The sequence below is a fragment of the Brassica rapa genome, chromosome A07 (assembly GCF_000309985.2).
Source record: "Brassica rapa cultivar Chiifu-401-42 chromosome A07, CAAS_Brap_v3.01, whole genome shotgun sequence".
In the NCBI taxonomy this organism is placed as follows: domain Eukaryota; kingdom Viridiplantae; phylum Streptophyta; class Magnoliopsida; order Brassicales; family Brassicaceae; genus Brassica; species Brassica rapa.
This window is the reverse complement of record NC_024801.2, coordinates 823,194-844,342: the sequence shown is the minus strand read 5'-3', so window position 1 is coordinate 844,342 and position 21,149 is coordinate 823,194. Positions and strand designations below refer to the sequence as shown.

The 21,149-nt window shown below is 35.3% G+C and overlaps 2 protein-coding genes, 1 long non-coding RNA gene and 1 pseudogene across 3 annotated transcripts; 1 reads left to right on the top strand and 3 right to left on the bottom strand.

The window, feature by feature from the left end:
• Nucleotides 1-427: 427 nt before the first annotated feature.
• On the bottom strand, nt 428-20,871 carry LOC117126763. Its single transcript, XR_004449567.1, has 3 exons — nt 20,821-20,871; nt 6,974-6,976; nt 428-745 (listed from the first exon to the last, which is right to left on the bottom strand). It is a non-coding gene; the product is annotated as an uncharacterized LOC117126763 (long non-coding RNA).
• Nucleotides 4,051-5,543, bottom strand: LOC103828296 (1-aminocyclopropane-1-carboxylate oxidase 1). Its single transcript, XM_009103906.3, has 3 exons — nt 5,324-5,543; nt 4,992-5,212; nt 4,051-4,866 (listed from the first exon to the last, which is right to left on the bottom strand). Exons 1-3 carry the CDS (start codon nt 5,447-5,449, stop codon nt 4,281-4,283), a joined length of 933 nt encoding a protein of 310 aa, XP_009102154.1. The 5' UTR covers nt 5,450-5,543; the 3' UTR covers nt 4,051-4,280.
• On the bottom strand, nt 5,459-10,823 carry LOC117126758 (1-aminocyclopropane-1-carboxylate oxidase 1-like). The gene is made up of 4 exons (XM_033275802.1): nt 9,592-10,823; nt 9,260-9,480; nt 6,968-9,134; nt 5,459-6,884 (listed from the first exon to the last, which is right to left on the bottom strand). The coding sequence occupies exons 1-3, from the start codon at nt 9,715-9,717 to the stop codon at nt 8,549-8,551; spliced, it is 933 nt and encodes a 310-aa protein (XP_033131693.1). The 5' UTR covers nt 9,718-10,823; the 3' UTR covers nt 5,459-6,884; nt 6,968-8,548.
• On the top strand, nt 13,271-18,069 carry LOC117125724 (annotated as a pseudogene).
• Nucleotides 20,872-21,149: the final 278 nt, after the last annotated feature.

Genomic DNA, 21,149 nt, shown 5'->3' with positions numbered 1-21,149 from the left:
GACTTTCCCTTGCTCGACCATTTTATCCCGAAGGACGGGTTATCACAAGGACTATAACTGAATACAATGTCCCTTGCTGCTTCTAAAAGAAACTTATGCCATCCCCTAAAGGATCGAGAATATGGGTTGGTGGTGCATGTATAGAGAAGGGCGTTAGGGGATGGCAAATAAGAGCATGCGGCTCAGTCTTAAGACAAAAGACTATAACTGAAAACAGATTCCTTACCCACGGCTTACAAAGATTTATTACCCTCGGCTTACACATGTCTTAGACAAAGACAAAGATTTATTACCCACGGCTTACAAGTCTTAAAGACCAAAGATTTTTCTGTTTTCAGTTATATGAACGGTACAGTTTGAGAAAGTCCTAAGACAAGGACTATAACTGAAAACATTGTCCCTTGCTGCCTCTAAAAGAAACTTAAGCCATCCCCTAATGGATCGAGAATATGGGTTGGTGGTGAATGTATAGAGAAGGGCGTTAGGGGATGGCAAATAAGAGCATGCGGCTCAGTCTTAAGACAAAAGACTATAACTGAAAACAGATTCCTTACCCACGACTTACAAAGATTTTTACCCACGGCGTACACATGTCTTGACAAAGACAAAGATTTATTACTCACGGCTTACAAGTCTTAAAGACCAAAGACTTTTCTGTTTTCAGTTATTTGAATGGTACAGTTTGAGAAAGTCCTAAGACAAGGACTATAACTGAAAACATTGTCCCTTGCTGCCTCTAAAAGAACTTTATGCCATCCCCTATAGCAAGATTATTAAATGGACCGAGAATATGGGTTGGTGGTGCATGTATAAAGAAGGGCGTAAGGGGATGGCAAATAAGAGCATGCCGCTCAGTCTTTGACAAAGACTATAACTGAAAACAGATTCCTTACCCACGCCTTACACATGTCTTGAGAAAGACAGATTTATTACTCACGGCTTACAAGTCTTAAAGACAAAAGACTTTTTTGTTTTCAATTATTTGAATGGTACAGTTTGTGAAAGTCTTAAGACAAAGACTATAACTGAAAACAGATTCCTTACCCATGGCTTACAAAGATTTATTACCCACGGCTTACACATGTCTTGACAAAGATAAAGATTTATGATCCACGGCTTACAAGTCTTAAAGGCCAAAGACTTTTTTTTTCAGTTATTTGAATGGTACAGTTTGAGAAAGTCCTAAGACAAGGACTATAACTGAAAACACTGTCCCTTGCTTCCTCTGAAAGAAACTTATACCATTTCCTATAGCAAGATTGTTAAATGGACCGAGAATATGGGTTGGTGGTGCATGTATAAAGAAGGGCGTTAGGGGATGGCAAATAAGAGCATGCCGCTCAGTCTTTGACAAAGACTATAACTGAAAATAGATTCCTTACTCAAGGCTTACACATGTCTTGACAAAGACAAAGATTTATTACCCACGGCTTACAAGTCTTAAAGACAAGACTTTTCTGTTTTTAGTTATTTGAATGGTACAGTTTGAGAAAGTCTTAAGACAGGGACTATAACTGAAAACAGATTCCTTACCCACGGCTTACAAAGATTTAGTATCCACGGCTTGAGAGAATTTGTTTTCAGTTATTTGAATGGTTATGGTTTGAGAAAGTCTTAAGACAAGGACTATAACTGAAAACAGATTCATTACCCACGGTTACTAATGTCTGGACAGAGACAAAGAAAATGTAGGAGGTTTAAGACTTGTTTGATTGGAATTAACGACCAACAACCCATAAAAAAGCCATTAGTGGATGGAAAATAAGACCAACGACTTAAGAAGATCTTAACGTCCTCCTTCTCTTGCCTCTTTGCCTCTGTCAAGGGCCTAAACCTCAATGATGACAAAAGAGTGACGACATATCAGAGAAAACAATAGACACTTGCCTCATGGAAGAAGCAGTCTCGTTTGCAGAATCTTGAAGTGGATTAAGCCCACAATCTTCAGAGAATACTGAGGTTGTTAAGAGAAACCTTTTTTAGATATCTTACGAGCCCACCTTCTTACTCCTTAATGTCAGATGATGTTGCATTATTCGCTGACCTGAAAACCGAAACTTAAGCATATGATTACCGATAAGAACCAACACAATTTTGAATGAGGACACTATAACCTAACACAATCTAGCTTTTGGATGCTGGACTCCTATACCCCTTGGTAATATATGATTTTTCTCATATAAACAATATTTGGTTCAAAAGCCAACTCTAATGAAAGGATGCTCCTCATATTTCTGCTGACACCTGATGAATCTAACTGGTATCATAATGCCAGCAGTCTTTGACCAAGCAATAAGATACCTTTTACAAGGAAACTATATAAAAGATTAGAAAATTTTAGCCGCTACATACATTGACAATCCACCCTAGAACAAAAATATGAACACTCTAGTTTACAAGTTGAGAATGTGACGCACCAAGACAATAATAGAGCATAGCCTAAGGATAACACACGGTGTAGCTAATCAGAATGCTCTCAGAAAAAAATGCAAAATAATGATTTTTAGATATCGTGAGATCCCCCACCTACTTATTCCCTCATGTCAGATGTCGTTGCACCATTTTGCTGACCTAAGAAACGGAACTTAAGCATATATCTACCGAGAAGAACCAACACTGACAAACCAATGTTATCATTAGCTATTTGAATGAGGATGTCGTAACCTTTGACACATTTTAACTTTAGATGTTTTTCTCACATATACAATCTTTGGTTCAAAAGCCAACTCCACTGAAAGAATTCTCCTCATGGTTCTACTGACACCTGATGAAGCTACTGTATCACTATGCCACCAAACAACACACACAAAAAAAAACCACAAACCTTGGGCGGCAATGGGTAGTTGGATGCTAGAGGTTGTCCTCCTATGTCCAAGCTAACAGGATTGTGCCTTAGCTCTAGGAACCTCGAGCAAAGTCTCGATGCCTTCCTCAATGGATTTAGGCACTATAATCATTGGAGGATTCATTTTGAACAAGCCTCTAGCCGCTACATACATTAATTGCGGTGCGGTTTTAACAGTTATAAAAACGTATAGATATATAGTATATGTAGAGATTTTTGTTACTGTTAACTGCGGGGCGAGGCAGTTCGTAACATTCGAAGCCTAAGTTAGTAATCTACCACTCTATGTACAGTTCAAGATTAAGGGCTTGGGATTCCTCTTTGTCAACCTATTTAGTCCAGATGATCAACAGCACTATCTTAAAGTTGTAGCATCCGTAGTACCATCAAAAGAATACTCTCTCTGTTCGCAAAAGTAAGATTTTTTAGAGTATGGACGCTTATTAATAATTTAATAAATATTTATAATTTAATTTATCTTTTACTTTATTATACACTTTTCAATAACTTTCCACCAATGAAATTTAATTAATTCAAATATTCTCAATTAATGTTTTTCAAAAGTATAAAAAAATACCTTAACAATATAGAAAATCTATCTTTGTGGAACAAGAAAAAAATCTAAAAAAATCTTTACTTGGAGTATTATTTATTATCTCCATGTATCATTCAGTAACATTAAAGTTGAATGAGATATCATTTATTTATTAAAATAAAATGAAAATTTGCTGGTTTCTTCACCAAAATTAAGCTATTTAGTACAAGCAAAAAAAAAAAAAAAATTTGCTGGAATTTGCTCAGTTACATGCCAAGTTAAAAGGTGAAGAAAAAGAAGTTGCTACAAATAAGACCACTTGGTTTAGTTTGTGGTCTGCTATTACAAGAAGCAGCCGTGGGAGTTTGATCCTACGAAAACTTAAATAAAAAGACTGTTTTTGTTTCACCATTGTCCAAGTTTTATGGTTTGACATTTTTTTTTCATTATCTTGGGTTCTCTTTTATGACCATACGGATGTTGGTAATTACTAATTACTAACTAGGTTATCATTCTCTTAATCATATTGAATTATCGCTTAACATGAAATATCTTTTGTGTTTTTGTTGTTTTAAAAGATAAACAGAATTAAACGATATATAACTTTTTAGCCAAAACATACTAATATCTTAAGGACATCCTTAAAAATAAAAGTACAATATAAAAGACCTTCAAAGTTCAAACTAATGTTTTTAAAGTTGCCATCAACGACTTGCCTAGTACAAAATCACTTGAGTAAAAAGAGTTATTTTTTCTTAACAAAGCAAAATAGTTGAATCAGCATGATCCTGGCATAATTGTTATTCCTTTATGAAAGAAACACAACAAGAAGACAAAGTTTTAATAGAAATAGAGTTTCATGTGAAATACAAAAGCAGCGTTACGTTCAGGCGATGCATCCTAGACGGAATCCCCATTCTCCATTTTCTTCATGGTATTAAATCTAGAGCCTTTGTCTCCAAACTTAGTGGTTGAATAAAGCTTAAGGTAGTCTTGGAATCGGTAACCACTTGGGTACAACATCTCTTGAGCTGGAGATATTATGGCATCCCCAGCTGGATTGTAAAATGTAGCTATCGACAGTCTACTTCCTTGCTTCATCGTCATCACACGGTGTACAACACTCTTGTACTTCCCATTACTCAATATCTCGACTTGATCACCGGTATTGACAAAAATGGTATTGTTCTTCGATGGTGGGATAGGAACCCACTTCCCATCTTTCAAGAACTCAAGACCAGGCACTTGATCATCCTGCAAGAGCAATATGATCCCTCCAGCATCAGTATGTTCTCTCAGCCCTCTAATGAGCTCCGGATGAGGGCATTCTGGGTATTTAGCCACTTTTGTCCCAAAAACTGGACCTTCTATACCGGAGAACGCATTCACTATGTGTTCTCGAGGGAGACCAAGATTTTCACACATGAGTTTAGAGAGCCTTTCTGCAAACTTGTGCAGTTGAGAAACATATTCATCCATTGTCTTGCTGCAATATAAGTTTCATCCCCACACATTGTTAATTATAATAGGCAAGACATATAAATGGTAAAAACTTTGTCCAAATAAAGAAATTGGTAAAAATTTGGATATATAATTTTTTTAGTTACTTACATGAGTTCATCTGAAATGTTGGAGACTTTGGATATGTTTGAAGTCGGCTTATGCCAAACGAAGAAAGTGCTTTCCCAATCAGCATCTGACGTTTTGCCTTCACTCAAAGCCTTGACCATCTCTGACTGGTAAAACTTCTCTTTCAAATGCTCCTCATAATGAGAGTTAATCAGCTGTTTTACTTTATCCATCAATTCTTTATCAATTCCATGATTATCAACCTGAAAATTCATCAGCCCGCATTTAATAAGGGTCTACACTAGAACTGGATCTAGGAACGTTTACATATGCATACTTAAGAACTTGATTTGTGGATAAAGATTTGTACATACCATGAAGAAGCCCCACTTATCACATGCATGATCAAGAAGAGACATAGTCTTGGTTCTGTTTTCTCCATCCAGTTCACTAAAATCAATGACTGGAATCTCCATCTCTTTCTCTTTGATTAAACCCATCTTCTTCTCTTTTTTTTTTTTGCCTTTTTGTTCTCAGACACAATTTGAATGGATAAGTTATTGATTTGAGGAGTATTTATAGGCATGGAGTGAGCATGATGTCTCTTTTTCTTTGGGAGGCATAGTTGCCTACTTGGAGAGGCAAAACCATTTGCTTCTTTCAATACTGGTTTTAACTCTGGGAGTGTCATTACAATTAAATAAAAAGAACATAAGTAAAAGTATCGATCTTCCTTGAAAATGAAAAATGAACTATATGATTAAAGAAAAGTCCAAGTTTAGTCCACACAACCATGAGATCAAAAGTTTTGAATTTTCTTTTATGATTTCTTCTAACCTAATTAATGTGAATTTTCTTTCTTCTTTACAAGGAAAGTGTTTTTCCTTACCACTCGCTTATATTCGCTGGAGTTAGTTAGACCATCATGCTTCGTTTTGTATTGTGTGCTTAGTACATTTCTTTTGTATTGTTGTTGTTAAAGTTAGGTCTATAAGTAGTTCTTGGGGTTTTAAGCAAAAAAAAAGAGGTTGTTCTGGGTTTCGATCTACTCACCTACTTGAAAACAGATTTGAGGAATAACATTTCTTTTATCTAATTGTTTAATTAACGTCCTCCTTCTCTTGCCTCTTTGCCTCTGTCAAGGGCCTAAACCTCAATGATGACAAAAGAGTGACGACATATCAGAGAAAACAATAGACACTTGCCTCATGGAAGAAGCAGTCTCGTTTGCAGAATCTTGAAGTGGATTAAGCCCACAATCTTCAGAGAATACTGAGGTTGTTAAGAGAAACCTTTTTTAGATATCTTACGAGCCCACCTTCTTACTCCTTAATGTCAGATGATGTTGCATTATTCGCTGACCTGAAAACCGAAACTTAAGCATATGATTACCGATAAGAACCAACACAATTTTGAATGAGGACACTATAACCTAACACAATCTAGCTTTTGGATGCTGGACTCCTATACCCCCTTGGTAATATATGATTTTTCTCATATAAACAATATTTGGTTCAAAAGCCAACTCTAATGAAAGGATGCTCCTCATATTTCTGCTGACACCTGATGAATCTAACTGGTATCATAATGCCAGCAGTCTTTGACCAAGCAATAAGATACCTTTTACAAGGAAACTATATAAAAGATTAGAAAATTTTAGCCGCTACATACATTGACAATCCACCCTAGAACAAAAATATGAACACTCTAGTTTACAAGTTGAGAATGTGACGCACCAAGACAATAATAGAGCATAGCCTAAGGATAACACACGGTGTAGCTAATCAGAATGCTCTCAGAAAAAAATGCAAAATAATGATTTTTAGATATCGTGAGATCCCCCACCTACTTATTCCCTCATGTCAGATGTCGTTGCACCATTTTGCTGACCTAAGAAACGGAACTTAAGCATATATCTACCGAGAAGAACCAACACTGACAAACCCATGTTATCATTAGCTATTTGAATGAGGATGTCGTAACCTTTGACACATTTTAACTTTAGATGTTTTTCTCACATATACAATCTTTGGTTCAAAAGCCAACTCCACTGAAAGAATTCTCCTCATGGTTCTACTGACACCTGATGAAGCTACTGTATCACTATGCCACCAAACAACACACACAAAAAAAAACCACAAACCTTGGGCGGCAATGGGTAGTTGGATGCTAGAGGTTGTCCTCCTATGTCCAAGCTAACAGGATTGTGCCTTAGCTCTAGGAACCTCGAGCAAAGTCTCGATGCCTTCCTCAATGGATTTAGGCACTATAATCATTGGAGGATTCATTTTGAACAAGCCTCTAGCCGCTACATACATTAATTGCGGTGCGGTTTTAACAGTTATAAAAACGTATAGATATATAGTATATGTAGAGATTTTTGTTACTGTTAACTGCGGAGCGAGGCAGTTCGTAACATTCGAAGCCTAAGTTAGTAATCTACCACTCTATGTACAGTTCAAGATTAAGGGCTTGGGATTCCTCTTTGTCAACCTATTTAGTCCAGATGATCAACAGCACCATCTTAAAGTTGTAGCATCCGTAGTACCATCAAAAGAATACTCTCTCTGTTCGCAAAAGTAAGATTTTTTAGAGTATGGACGCTTATTAATAATTTAATAAATATTTATAATTTAATTTATCTTTTACTTTATTATACACTTTTCAATAACTTTCCACCAATGAAATTTAATTAATTCAAATATTCTCAATTAATGTTTTTCAAAAGTATAAAAAAATACCTTAACAATATAGAAAATCTATCTTTGTGGAACAAGAAAAAAATCTAAAAAAATCTTTACTTGGAGTATTATTTATTATCTCCATGTATCATTCAGTAACATTAAAGTTGAATGAGATATCATTTATTTATTAAAATAAAATGAAAATTTGCTGGTTTCTTCACCAAAATTAAGCTATTTAGTACAAGCAAAAAAAAAAAAAAAAAATTTGCTGGAATTTGCTCAGTTACATGCCAAGTTAAAAGGTGAAGAAAAAGAAGTTGCTACAAATAAGACCACTTGGTTTAGTTTGTGGTCTGCTATTACAAGAAGCAGCCGTGGGAGTTTGATCCTACGAAAACTTAAATAAAAACTGTTTTTGTTTCACCATTGTCCAAGTTTTATGGTTTGACATTTTTTTTTCATTATCTTGGGTTCTCTTTTATGACCATACGGATGTTGGTAATTACTAATTACTAACTAGGTTATCATTCTCTTAATCATATTGAATTATCGCTTAACATGAAATATCTTTTGTGTTTTTGTTGTTTTAAAAGATAAACAGAATTAAACGATATATAACTTTTTAGCCAAAACATACTAATATCTTAAGGACATCCTTAAAAATAAAAGTACAATATAAAAGACCTTCAAAGTTCAAACTAATGTTTTTAAAGTTGCCATCAACGACTTGCCTAGTACAAAATCACTTGAGTAAAAAGAGTTATTTTTTCTTAACAAAGCAAAATAGTTGAATCAGCATGATCCTGGCATAATTGTTATTCCTTTATGAAAGAAACACAACAAGAAGACAAAGTTTTAATAGAAATAGAGTTTCATGTGAAATACAAAAGCAGCGTTACGTTCAGGCGATGCATCCTAGACGGAATCCCCATTCTCCATTTTCTTCATGGTATTAAATCTAGAGCCTTTGTCTCCAAACTTAGTGGTTGAATAAAGCTTAAGGTAGTCTTGGAATCGGTAACCACTTGGGTACAACATCTCTTGAGCTGGAGATATTATGGCATCCCCAGCTGGATTGTAAAATGTAGCTATCGACAGTCTACTTCCTTGCTTCATCGTCATCACACGGTGTACAACACTCTTGTACTTCCCATTACTCAATATCTCGACTTGATCACCGGTATTGACAAAAATGGTATTGTTCTTCGATGGTGGGATAGGAACCCACTTCCCATCTTTCAAGAACTCAAGACCAGGCACTTGATCATCCTGCAAGAGCAATATGATCCCTCCAGCATCAGTATGTTCTCTCAGCCCTCTAATGAGCTCCGGATGAGGGCATTCTGGGTATTTAGCCACTTTTGTCCCAAAAACTGGACCTTCTATACCGGAGAACGCATTCACTATGTGTTCTCGAGGGAGACCAAGATTTTCACACATGAGTTTAGAGAGCCTTTCTGCAAACTTGTGCAGTTGAGAAACATATTCATCCATTGTCTTGCTGCAATATAAGTTTCATCCCCACACATTGTTAATTATAATAGGCAAGACATATAAATGGTAAAAACTTTGTCCAAATAAAGAAATTGGTAAAAATTTGGATATATAATTTTTTTAGTTACTTACATGAGTTCATCTGAAATGTTGGAGACTTTGGATATGTTTGAAGTCGGCTTATGCCAAACGAAGAAAGTGCTTTCCCAATCAGCATCTGACGTTTTGCCTTCACTCAAAGCCTTGACCATCTCTGACTGGTAAAACTTCTCTTTCAAATGCTCCTCATAATGAGAGTTAATCAGCTGTTTTACTTTATCCATCAATTCTTTATCAATTCCATGATTATCAACCTGAAAATTCATCAGCCCGCATTTAATAAGGGTCTACACTAGAACTGGATCTAGGAACGTTTACATATGCATACTTAAGAACTTGATTTGTGGATAAAGATTTGTACATACCATGAAGAAGCCCCACTTATCACATGCATGATCAAGAAGAGACATAGTCTTGGTTCTGTTTTCTCCATCCAGTTCACTAAAATCAATGACTGGAATCTCCATCTCTTTCTCTTTGATTAAACCCATCTTCTTCTTTTTTTTTTTTTGCCTTTTTGTTCTCAGACACAATTTGAATGGATAAGTTATTGATTTGAGGAGTATTTATAGGCATGGAGTGAGCATGATGTCTCTTTTTCTTTGGGAGGCATAGTTGCCTACTTGGAGAGGCAAAACCATTTGCTTCTTTCAATACTGGTTTTTAACTCTGGGAGTGTCATTACAATTAAATAAAAAGAACATAAGTAAAAGTATCGATCTTCCTTGAAAATGAAAAATGAACTATATGATTAAAGAAAAGTCCAAGTTTAGTCCACACAACCATGTGATCAAAAGTTTTGAATTTTCTTTTATGATTTCTTCTAACCTAATTAATGTGAATTTTCTTTCTTCTTTACAAGGAAAGTGTTTTTCCTTACCACTCGCTCATAAGTTATATTCGCTGGAGTTAGTTAGACCATCATGCTTCGTTTTGTATTGTGTGCTTAGTACATTTCTTTTGTATTGTTGTTGTTAAAGTTAGGTCTATAAGTAGTTCTTGGGGTTTTAAGCAAAAAAAAAGAGGTTGTTCTGGGTTTCGATCTACTCACCTACTTGAAAACAGATTTGAGGAATAACATTTCTTTTATCTAATTGTTTAATTAATAAGTCTCGAGAAATAGAATAAATTAATTCAGCTAAAATATGTTTGGTTGATGGCTCAATCCGACAATGGAAAAGTCCATGTGAGTCTAAGCGGGATTAAGCTAAAAATCTATCTCACTTCTATGGGCGCTCTTGGTTTTGAATTAGATATTTTATAAATATGTATTTCATATTTTACAACTTCTTATATAATGGTTGGGATGCTGATTAGTGTATAAGTATTCTAGATTATCATATGACTTAAGACCCGCACAATTATGTTATATATAAAAATAAATTTTATATATTATTATTTATTTATATTCATTTATTTATTATGTATATAATTAAATCAGAGTGAGCATATAAATCGAAACAATACATCTAATTTATGATACTTTTTTTGGTAAATAAATCAAAACATTATTTTATTTGTTTTATATAGTATATAACTAAATTTTAATGACATGGATATATATATAGTATATTTTAATATAAATATTTATTATTTAGAATCATATTCATACGATAAACACAAAATTTCTAATGTGCGATTTTTTGAATGCAAATTTTAAAATTAAAATAATAAGATTTTAATATTTTTAATACAAATTTAGAAATTATCATACTTGAGTATTTTTCTATGCTATATAATTTAATTTAAAAAAATATTAAAATATAATATGAATGTCTAGTCATATTCATACAATTTATGATCATTTGTATTTTTTTATCACCAAAAAAATTAAACCATTGATGACAAAATTTTAGTGTGTGAGACATTTAACTATTTTAGTAATTTATAGTCGTTTTAAAAATTAAAATGGGAAATACCCTAGAATAGCACTAAAAAGGTTTATGTCACAAATACAGATCCTAAGGATCAAAATAACCAAAATGTTTCATTAAAGAGATCTACAGTTATACCCCTAGGATTAACTAATCAAAACCGTAGGGTTTAGAGTTGAGAGATGGAGATTTGAGATTGAGATTTAAAATTTTATTAAAAAAAATTTCGAAAAAAATTATAAAAAAATTATTATAAAAAAGTTCGAATTTAAAAAATATAATCTAAAACTATAATTTTATATATATATATATATATATATATATCTAGGGTATTATGGTTCTTTTACCTATTAAATGAAACATTTTGGTCATTTTTTTCCTTATGGTCTATTTTTGTGATCAAAACTTGAAAATGGTCTGTTTAGGAGAATTATCCATTAAAAATATAACATATAAAAAAATCATGTTTTTATTATATAGTTAATGTGGTTGCTTAATATCTTTTAATAATGTCAAATTAAATAAAAAAGAGCTAAGATACTAAAATTCTTATCAAATATTTATTATTCATAATCATTAATTCTTTTATATATGTTAATCATATTAGGAAATTTTGTAGCTTTTTTTAAGGAAAGTGCGATAATATTCTTCTGTACGCTATTTATCAATTTAATAGTTAGTATAATGTAAGTAAGATGGACCAACCTATTTCTCTAAGAATTTTGAATTTCATTTTTATGGTGACACGTGTCTACAAAACAATGTTGTATTGTTTCTCGGTTAATATATAAGGGATTTATAAAAATCACACCGACAAATCTATTTTGGTGGTCAAGCGGATTCAACCGTGACGGCACATTGAGTTTAGTGGGACAATACCCATTTTTTAAAGACGTATCATTTTTGTATAGCCAAGTACAAATTATTTATGATATAACTTGTTTTATCTTGTGAAAATTCCTTGGACAAATGTTTGAGTATTAATTAGGTTTAGAGTTTAATATTCACAATATTCTTTTGAAGGTTGTAATAAGGGTTAAGTATGTAAACGCAAAGTTTACTGAAAATCTTATCGTATTGCATGTAGAATTGTATACAGTTGATCCAAGTGTTACGTAGAGTACTATCATCACAGAGTTGTACACGAAACCATGCATTTATCGTGACTACATGTGTAAATTATTCATCAAGAATAATAAAAACCAGCTTCATATATATACTTTTTGTTTTGATCAACTCGAATCCGAGGAACTGGACTTCCAAAGCTTTTCAGCTCATATGCAACTGTATGCCAATTGATAAACACTGGACATTTCCCGGCCCAGCTAGCAAACATTGTATACCAACTCAACTATATATATACTATAACAAAATAAATGACTAAAACATTCTATAATCTAAGTTAGTAATCTATCACTCTATGTACAGTTCAAGATTAAGGGCTTGGGATTCCTCTTTGTCATCCTTTTTAGTCCAGATGATCAACAGCACCATCCTAAAGTTGTAGCATCCGTAGTACCATCAAAAGAATACTCTCTTTGTTCCCGAAAGTAAGATCAAAAGAATATTTGAATTGATAAAATTTTTATAGTATGCACGCTTATTAATAATTTAATAAACATTTATAATTTAATTTTTTTTACTTTATTATACACTTTTCAACAACTTTCCACCAATGAAATTTTATCAATTCAAATATTCTCAATTAATGTTTTTTAAAAGTATAAAAAAATACCTTAACAATATAGAAAATCTATTTTTGTGGAACAAGAAAAAAATCTAAAAAATTTTTACTTGGAGTATTATTTATTATCTCCATGTATCATTCAGTAACATTAAAGTTGAATGAGATATCATTTATTTATTAAAATAAAATGAAAATTTGCTGGTTTCTTCACCAAAATTAAGCTATTTAGTACAAGCAAAAAAAAAAAAAAAACGATAACAGTTGAATATAATTTACACGTATTTAATGTGCATATTCAGCAAATGTTACCCTTTTTACTTTAATAGTATTAATTAATTTTCCTTCGATCTGTTTTCTTTCTCGCTCTCTAACCACCAGAAAGAGAGAGAAGAAGAAGAAGGAAGCAGAATCTATCTTTCACAATCACTCTCTCTCTCTCTCTCTATTTCTTAATCGCTCCGCCGCGCCACCACCGTCACTGAGATGCGGCGGTGTAAAATCGGCGAATTCATCTCCGTGGAAACGATGAGGTTTCTGGCGTTTCTCCTGATCTGTAGTTTCCATCTTGCCTTCTCCGCCGAGTCCGATATCGGGACTGAGTCAGTTGCCACACGCGAGATCAACGGAAACGCCGCCGAGTCCAATGCGACGAACGCGAAACCTAAGGAGGACAGTTTCGCCGATATGATCGATAGGGCACTTGAGAAGGAGTTTCCGGAGAATGACCAGAACGATGGTTCGTTTGCTACACTAGGGTTTTGTTTTCAGTTTTAGATTTGGTGAAAATTGATTCTACTCCTTAGGGATTTATCATTGATTTTAGCTAATGCTCACATCTGCATTGGAGTTTTTAGATTACTCATGGCTTATAGAATTTAATGAATTGCATATTGAGATGATAAAAGTTATTGACCAATGGCATAGTGCTTAAAACTCTTGGATTATATCACTTGGTCTGGTCTCGTCCTAGAGGATATACAAGATGTTATTTGAACTCTTTGAATAAGTGGTTTGTGAATTGCTTTTGTCTTGTTTTGCTTTTGCAGTTCCTGATCCAGGAAGCTTTAATAATAGCGTTGCTGATCAGCAGGTTGGTTAATTGTAATCTTTGTTTTCGCCACTTCATTTGTGGCCTTATTGCTTTTAGACGGTACACTACTCAGTCTTTCTTGTTTTTTTTTTCCTTCTTTTTATTAAACCATTTGTTCTGCTCTTTAGGCTGTTCTGGAAACTGTTGCTCGAGTGAAGCCCAAGAAAAATGAGACCAAGACCAAGGAGGAGAAGTGAGTCTCTTTATAATCATGCTTGCTTTACCCTTTTTGGACTCGATTTGTGAAAGTTGTGGCTGCTATCTAGCTTTGTTTCAGAGGCGGTAATATAATCAGTGCCTTTTATGCTAGATCATTCTTTAATTTGGATAACGAGAATGGCGTAGAAGATACTCCAAGACTGATAGATAGGAAGGTAAGCTTTCATAGTCTTTGAAGAATTGTACTATATATTGGTTAAGAGAGAATGTACACCTGTTATCTACCCGTTTGTGACAACATTCCTGAATTGTGAATTTTCAATTCCAATCCAGGACAACGTTTTTATCATGTCCAATCCAAAGTCCAAGTACCCTGTACTGCAGCTAGATTTAAGGTAAATATAGCATTCGTAAGGAAAGGTCTTTGATCATTTATCATTTGTAAGAATCTACCTAACCGTTTTTTGTTTGGGACGCCTCTCTTAACTGGATATATTTGTAGGCTGATATCAGATTTGGTCGTCGTCATTGTTTCTGCTACTTGTGGTGGAATTGCATTTGCTTGTGCTGGTCAACCGGTGAGTACACGCTTCCTTTGCAGAGCTTGTAACTTTCAACATTATTCCGTTACCATTTGAGTATTCACCTTTCCAAGAGCTTAGAATTGATTTTGTTGGCCTTTGAATCATCGAACAGTGACGGCCATATTTAATTTCTGTACTACTTACTTGGCAGGTCATTACTGGGTATCTGTTGGCTGGATCTATCATTGGACCGGGTGGGTTAAGCTTTGTTAGTGAAATGGTGCAGGTAGCTTACATCAGCTTTAGCTCTTCAAAGTTCCTCCTTTTTGTCTTCATATTGCATTTCGACGGAAGTTTTCATGATTAAGAGATTGACTGGCTATGTTAATGGTCGACAAGACTTGATATATATATTCTTTTGTGTAGCACAGGTTGAAACAGTAGCTCAGTTTGGTGTAATCTTTCTTCTTTTTGCTTTAGGATTAGAATTTTCTGCAGCAAAGGTTTGCATGTTTCCACCCTCTTACACTTTTCTGGTTTCTTTGTTCTTTTGAAACTTTTGAGATAGTCATTGATTTATTGTACTTTGTGGTCGCAGCTTCGTGTAGTTCGTGCAGTAGCTATTCCAGGAGGTCTTCTTCAAATATTTTTGTTCATGTGCTTGAGTGGGATAACAGCCTCGGTATGTTCTAGTTTGTAAATAGTAATAGCAATTGAGTAAGAATGAGTTATTAGGCTTATTGTGTATAAATCATGAAAAGGAATGCATTGGGTTGACTTGGCTGCTTCTTCATTGCATTGCAGTTATGCGGTGGTAAACTAACAGAAGGAATATTCGTAGGTGCTTTTCTTTCGATGTCGTCAACAGCGGTGGTATATTCTAAGATCACTTTTGTATTCTAAACTGTTATAATTTACTCCATGTGCTCTCACTGTATTAAATTCTTTCTTTTGTTGTACCAGTTATGTTTCCCTAAGTTTCTCTTTAGGGGTGATCCTCATATGTTATTTTTACCTTGCCATGATTCTTATATCAGGTGTTGAAATTTTTAATGGAAAAAAGAGCATAAGTGCTCTACATGGCCAGATAACCGTTGGAACACTTATCCTTCAGGTATCTCAGTCACTCTCCAAACAATAGCATAGTAATATGATTTGTACAGGCTACTGTTTCCGCTTACTCTTTTGTATGCTACTGGATTTCAGCTATTAGTATGTTGTATCCTACAGTTGCTTTCATTAGATTTTTAATATATGGCTTCATGAATCTCTAGGATTGTGCTGTGGGTTTGCTTTTTGCTCTCCTTCCGGTTCTTGGTGGCACATCTGGTGTCCTTCAAGGAATGTTGTCCATGGCTAAATCGTATGTTTTCTATTTTACTGGAAGTTCTGTGAAAATGTCGACAATATCCTGCTTCCTTTTTCACTTGTTATACTGTTGTTCAGTGAAACCAAGTTTTTGATATTTCATTTCTTTTGACCGTGCGGTAATTTCTTTCAAGGTTGGCTATTTTGATTGCGTTTTTGGCTGCTTTGTTTGTACTGTCACGTACCTGGGTACCTTGGTTTCTAAAACTTATGACAAGCCTTTCTTCTCAGGTATACACATATTTTTACTTGCTTCCGTTTTTGGTCTTTAAAATGTTTATCAACTTAAGCGTTCGTCAATCTTTGACAGACTAACGAGCTCTACCAGTTGGCCGCTGTAGCATTTTGTTTGCTTGTTGCTTGGGTCAGTCTGATCCTTTGTTCTTCTTATCTATTGGCTTTTTGCACATGTGCTATCTCAAATTTTCAGTTCATAAACTCAGTATTGTTTTGGTTTCTTCAGTGTAGTGACAAGCTCGGTCTAAGTCTTGAGCTGGGTTCCTTTGCGGCAGGAGTGATGATCTCATCAACGGATCTCGCCCAGCATACTCTTGAACAAGTAAGAAGTCAATTTTGACTCTTTCGGACTTGTGGATCTTTTCGCATTTTATTTGAACATTCTTATGCCACAAGTGTCTTTTGTGCTATATATCTGTTGGTGACTTTATGAAATGCATTTCTCTTTTTTGCCACATAGAGCTCTTCTTATCATTCCTGTGCTTCCCTTTCAGGTAGAACCAATCCGCAATTTTTTTGCAGCGCTGTTCCTTGCTAGTATTGGAATGTTGATACATATGCACTTCTTGTGGAACCATGTTGATATTCTGGTAGCAGCTGTGTTACTGGTGATAGTGATAAAGACCGTGGTCGTTGCAATCGTTGTTAAGGTCTTTGGATACAATAACAAAACTGCAGTACTTGTAAGAAGTGAACCCTTCCTTTTTGCTTTCACATTGCTCCAAACCTTACTCGTAGTGAGAGCCCTTACAGTTTTCTTCTCTATAGGTTGGAATGTCGCTTGCGCAGATTGGGGAATTTGCTTTTGTTCTGCTAAGTCGAGCATCTAATCTTCACCTTATTGAGGTAAGCAATCAAATGAAACTGTGTTGTGCAACTACGGTTATATCTTCCCGACTGTGTGGTACCCATAATAGGTTGCTCATAATTTTGCTTTTGGTGGAGTGATAACAGTGAAGGGTTTTGTGTTTATTCGCAGAGCAAACTGTACCTCCTGCTTCTGGGAACAACTGCTCTAAGCCTGGTATGGTTCACATCCACACCATTTCAGTTATAGAACGAATATTTTGACATGTACATTAAAGTGAATATGTTGCAGGTAACGACACCATTTCTATTCAAGTTGATACCGGCCGTTGTACATTTAGGAGTGCTCTTACGGTGGTTCTCTCCCATAGCTCAACTGAGGTAAATCAAAAACATCTATGTCGTCCTGTTTCTCTCTGCACACCTTTGGCACAAACTCAGCTTTTTGATTGTCTTTTCTCTTCTCTGTATGTCCTTAGACTTTCCCGTTTATTTTCAAGCGCTTTTATCCCGGTTTTGTTTTGAGATTTTTGAAATCAGGATTCCGTTTTGAACTGTTTTTATTTGACTACGATTTTCCTCTTTTAACAGGACTTTTAAAGCTTTTTGTTTTCTTGTGGTTTTATCAAACCCAAGAGATTAGACAGACGTTCTTGTAATGTTCTTGCTATAGACGTTCTTGTGGTTTTTCAAACCCAAAAAAGATCATAGACAAACACTAATCTAATAGTGTTCTGTCAGATTCTTGTTTGGGAACATTGTTTTGGTTTTGTTTTGGTTTTGTTTTTGTTTTTCAAATCCCAAAAAAGATCATAGACAGACACTAATCTTATAGTGTTCTGTCAGATTCTTATTTGGGAACATTGTCCCTTGCTGCCTCTAAAAGAAACTTATGCCATCTCCTATAGCAAGATTGTTAAATGGACCGAGAATATGGGTTGGTGGTGCATGTATAAAGAAGGGCTTTAGGGGATGGCAAATAAGAGCATGCGGCTCAGTCTTAAGACAAAAGACTATAACTGAAAACAGATTCCTTACCCACGGCTTACATTACCCACGGCTTACACATGTCTTGACAAAGACAAAGATTTATTACCCACGGCTTAAAAGTCTTAAAGACCAAAGACTTTTCTGTTTTCAGTTATTTGAATGGTACAGTTTGAAAAAGTCCTAAGACAAGGACTATAACTGAAAACAATGTCCCTTACTGCCTCTAAAAGAAACTTATGATATCCCCTAATGGATCGAGAATATGGGTTGGTGGTGCATGTAGAAAGAAGGGCATTAGGGGATGGCAAATAAGAGCATGCGGCTCAGTCTTAAGACAAAAGACTATAACTGAAAACAGATTCCTAACCTCCGGCTTACAAAAATTTTTACCCACGGCTTACACATGTCTTTGACAAAGACAAAGATTTATTACCCACGGCTTACAAGTCTTAAAGCCCAAAGACTTTTCTGTTTTCAGTTATTTGAACGGTACAGTTTGAGAAAGTCCTAAGACAAGGACTATAACTGAAAACAATGTCCCTTGCTGCCTCTAAAAGAAACTTATGCCATCCCCTAATGGATCGAGAATATGGGTTGGTGGTGCATGTATAGAGAAGGACGTTAGGGGATGGCAAATAAGAGCATGCGGTTCAGTCTTAAGACAAAAGACTATAATTGAAAACAGATTACTTACCCACGGCTTACAAAGATTTATTACCCTCGGCTTACACATGTCTTAGACAAAGACAAAGATTTATTACCCACGGCTTACAAGTCTTAAAGACCAAAGACTTTTCTGTTTTCAGTTATATGAACGGTACAGTTTGAGAAAGTCCTAAGACAAGGACTATAACTGAAAACATTGTCCCTTGCTGCCTCTAAAAGAAACTTATGCCATCCCCTAATGGATCGAGAATATGGGTTGGTGGTGCATGTATAGAAAAGGGCGTTAGGGGATGGCAAATAAGAGCATGTGGCTCAGTCTTAAGACAAAAGACTATAACTAAAAACAGATTCCTTACCCACGGCTTACAAAGATTTATTACCCTCGGCTTACACATGTCTTAGATAAAGACAAAGATTTATTACCCACGGCTTACAAGTCTTAAAGACCAAAGACTTTTCTGTTTTCAGTTATTTGAACGGTACAGTTTGAGAAAGTCCTAAGACAAAGAATATAACTGAAAACAATGTCCCTTGCTGCCTCTAAAAGAAACTTATGCCATCCCCTAATGGATCGAGAATATGGGTTGGTGGTGCATGTATAGAGAAGGGCGTTAGGGGATGGCAAATAAGAGCATGCGGCTCAGTCTTAAGACAAAAGACTATAACTGAAAACAGATTCCTTACCCACGGCTTACAAAGATTTATTACCCTCGGCTTACACATGTCTTAGACAAAGACAAAGATTTATTACCCACGGCTTACAAGTCTTAAAGACCAAAGACTTTTCTGTTTTCAGTTATTTGAACGGTACAGTTTGATAAAAGTCCTAAGACAAGGACTATAACTGAAAACATTGTCCCTTGCTGCCTCTAAAAGAAACTTATGCCATCCCCTAATGGATCGAGAATATGGGTTGGTGGTGCATGTATAGAGAAGGGCGTCAGGGGATGGCAAATAAGAGCATGCGGCTCAGTCTTAAGACAAAAGACTATAACTGAAAACAGATTCCTTACCTACGGCTTACAAAAATTTATTACCTTCGGCTTACACATGTCTTAGACAAAGACAAAGATTTATTACCCACGGCTTACAAGTATTAAAGACCAAAGACTTTTCTGTTTTCAGTTATTTGAACGGTACAGTTTGAGAAAGTCCTAAGACTAAGACTATAACTGAAAACAATGTCCCTTGCTGCCTCTAAAAGAAACTTATGCCATCTCCTAATGGATCGAGAATATGGGTTGGTGGTGCATGTATAGAGAAGGACGTTAGGGGATGGCAAATAAGAGCATGCGGCTCAGTCTTAAGACAAAAGACTATAACTGAAAACAGATTCCTTACCCACGGCTTACAAAGATTTATTACCCTCGGTTTACACATGTCTTAGACAAAGACAAAGATTTATTACCCACGGCTTACAAGTCTTAAAAACCAAAGACTTTTCTGTTTTCAGTTATATGAACGGTACAGTTTGAGAAAGTCCTAAGACAAGGACTATAACTAAAAACATTGTCCCTTGCTGCCTCTAAAAGAAACTTATGCCATCCCCTAATGGATCGAGAATATGGGTTGGTGGTGCATGTATAGAGAAGGGCGTTAGGGGATGGCAAATAAGAGCATGCGGCTCAGTCTTAAGACAAAAGACTATAACTGGAAACAGATTCCTTACCCACGGCTTACAAAGATTTATTACTCTCGGCTTACACATGTCTTAGACAAAGACAAAAATTTATTACCCACGGCTTACAAGTCTTAAAGACCAAAGACTCTTCTGTTTTCAGTTATTTGAACAGTACAGTTTGAGAAAGTCCTAAGACAAGGACTATAACTGAAAACAATGTCCCTTGCTGCCTCTAAAAGAAACTTATGCCATCCCCTAATGGATCAAGAATATGGGTTTGTGGTGCATGTATAGAGAAGGGCGTTAGGGGATGGCAAATAAGAGCATGCAGCTCAGTCTTAAGACAAAAGACTATAACTGAAAACAGATTCCTTACCCACGGCTTAAAAAGATTTATTACCCTCGGCTTACACATGTCTTAGACAAAGACAAAGATTTATTATCCACGGCTTAAAAGTCTTAAAGACCAAAGACTTTTCTGTTTTCAGTTATTTGAACGGTACAGTTTGAGAAAGTCCTAAGACAAGGACTATAACTGAAAACATTGTCCCTTGCTGCCTCTAAAAGAAACTTATGCCATCCCCTAATGGATCGAGAATATGGGTTGGTGGTGCATGTATAGAGAAGGGCGTTAGGGGATGGCAAATAAGAGCATGCGGCTCAGTCTTAAGACAAAAGACTATAACTGGAAACAGATTCCTTACCCACGGCTTACAAAGATTTATTACTCTCGGCTTACACATGTCTTAGACAAAGACAAAAATTTATTACCCACGGCTTACAAGTCTTAAAGACCAAAGACTTTTCTGTTTTCAGTTATTTGAACAGTACAGTTTGAGAAAGTCCTAAGACAAGGACTATAACTGAAAACAATGTCCCTTGCTGCCTCTAAAAGAAACT

Bases quoted from the DNA above. Each gene is read 5' to 3' on its own strand.
- LOC103828296 (XM_009103906.3), bottom strand. From the start codon at position 5,449: ATGGGTTTAATCAAAGAGAAAGAGATGGAGATTCCAGTCATTGATTTT. The intron at 5,213-5,323 runs GTATGTACAAAT...ATGAATTTTCAG, and splicing joins ATAAGTGGGGCTTCTTCATG to GTTGATAATCATGGAATTGA. The intron at 4,867-4,991 runs GTAAGTAACTAA...CTTATATTGCAG, and splicing joins AACATTTCAGATGAACTCAT to CAAGACAATGGATGAATATG.
- LOC117126758 (XM_033275802.1), bottom strand. From the start codon at position 9,717: ATGGGTTTAATCAAAGAGAAAGAGATGGAGATTCCAGTCATTGATTTT. The intron at 9,481-9,591 runs GTATGTACAAAT...ATGAATTTTCAG, and splicing joins ATAAGTGGGGCTTCTTCATG to GTTGATAATCATGGAATTGA. The intron at 9,135-9,259 runs GTAAGTAACTAA...CTTATATTGCAG, and splicing joins AACATTTCAGATGAACTCAT to CAAGACAATGGATGAATATG.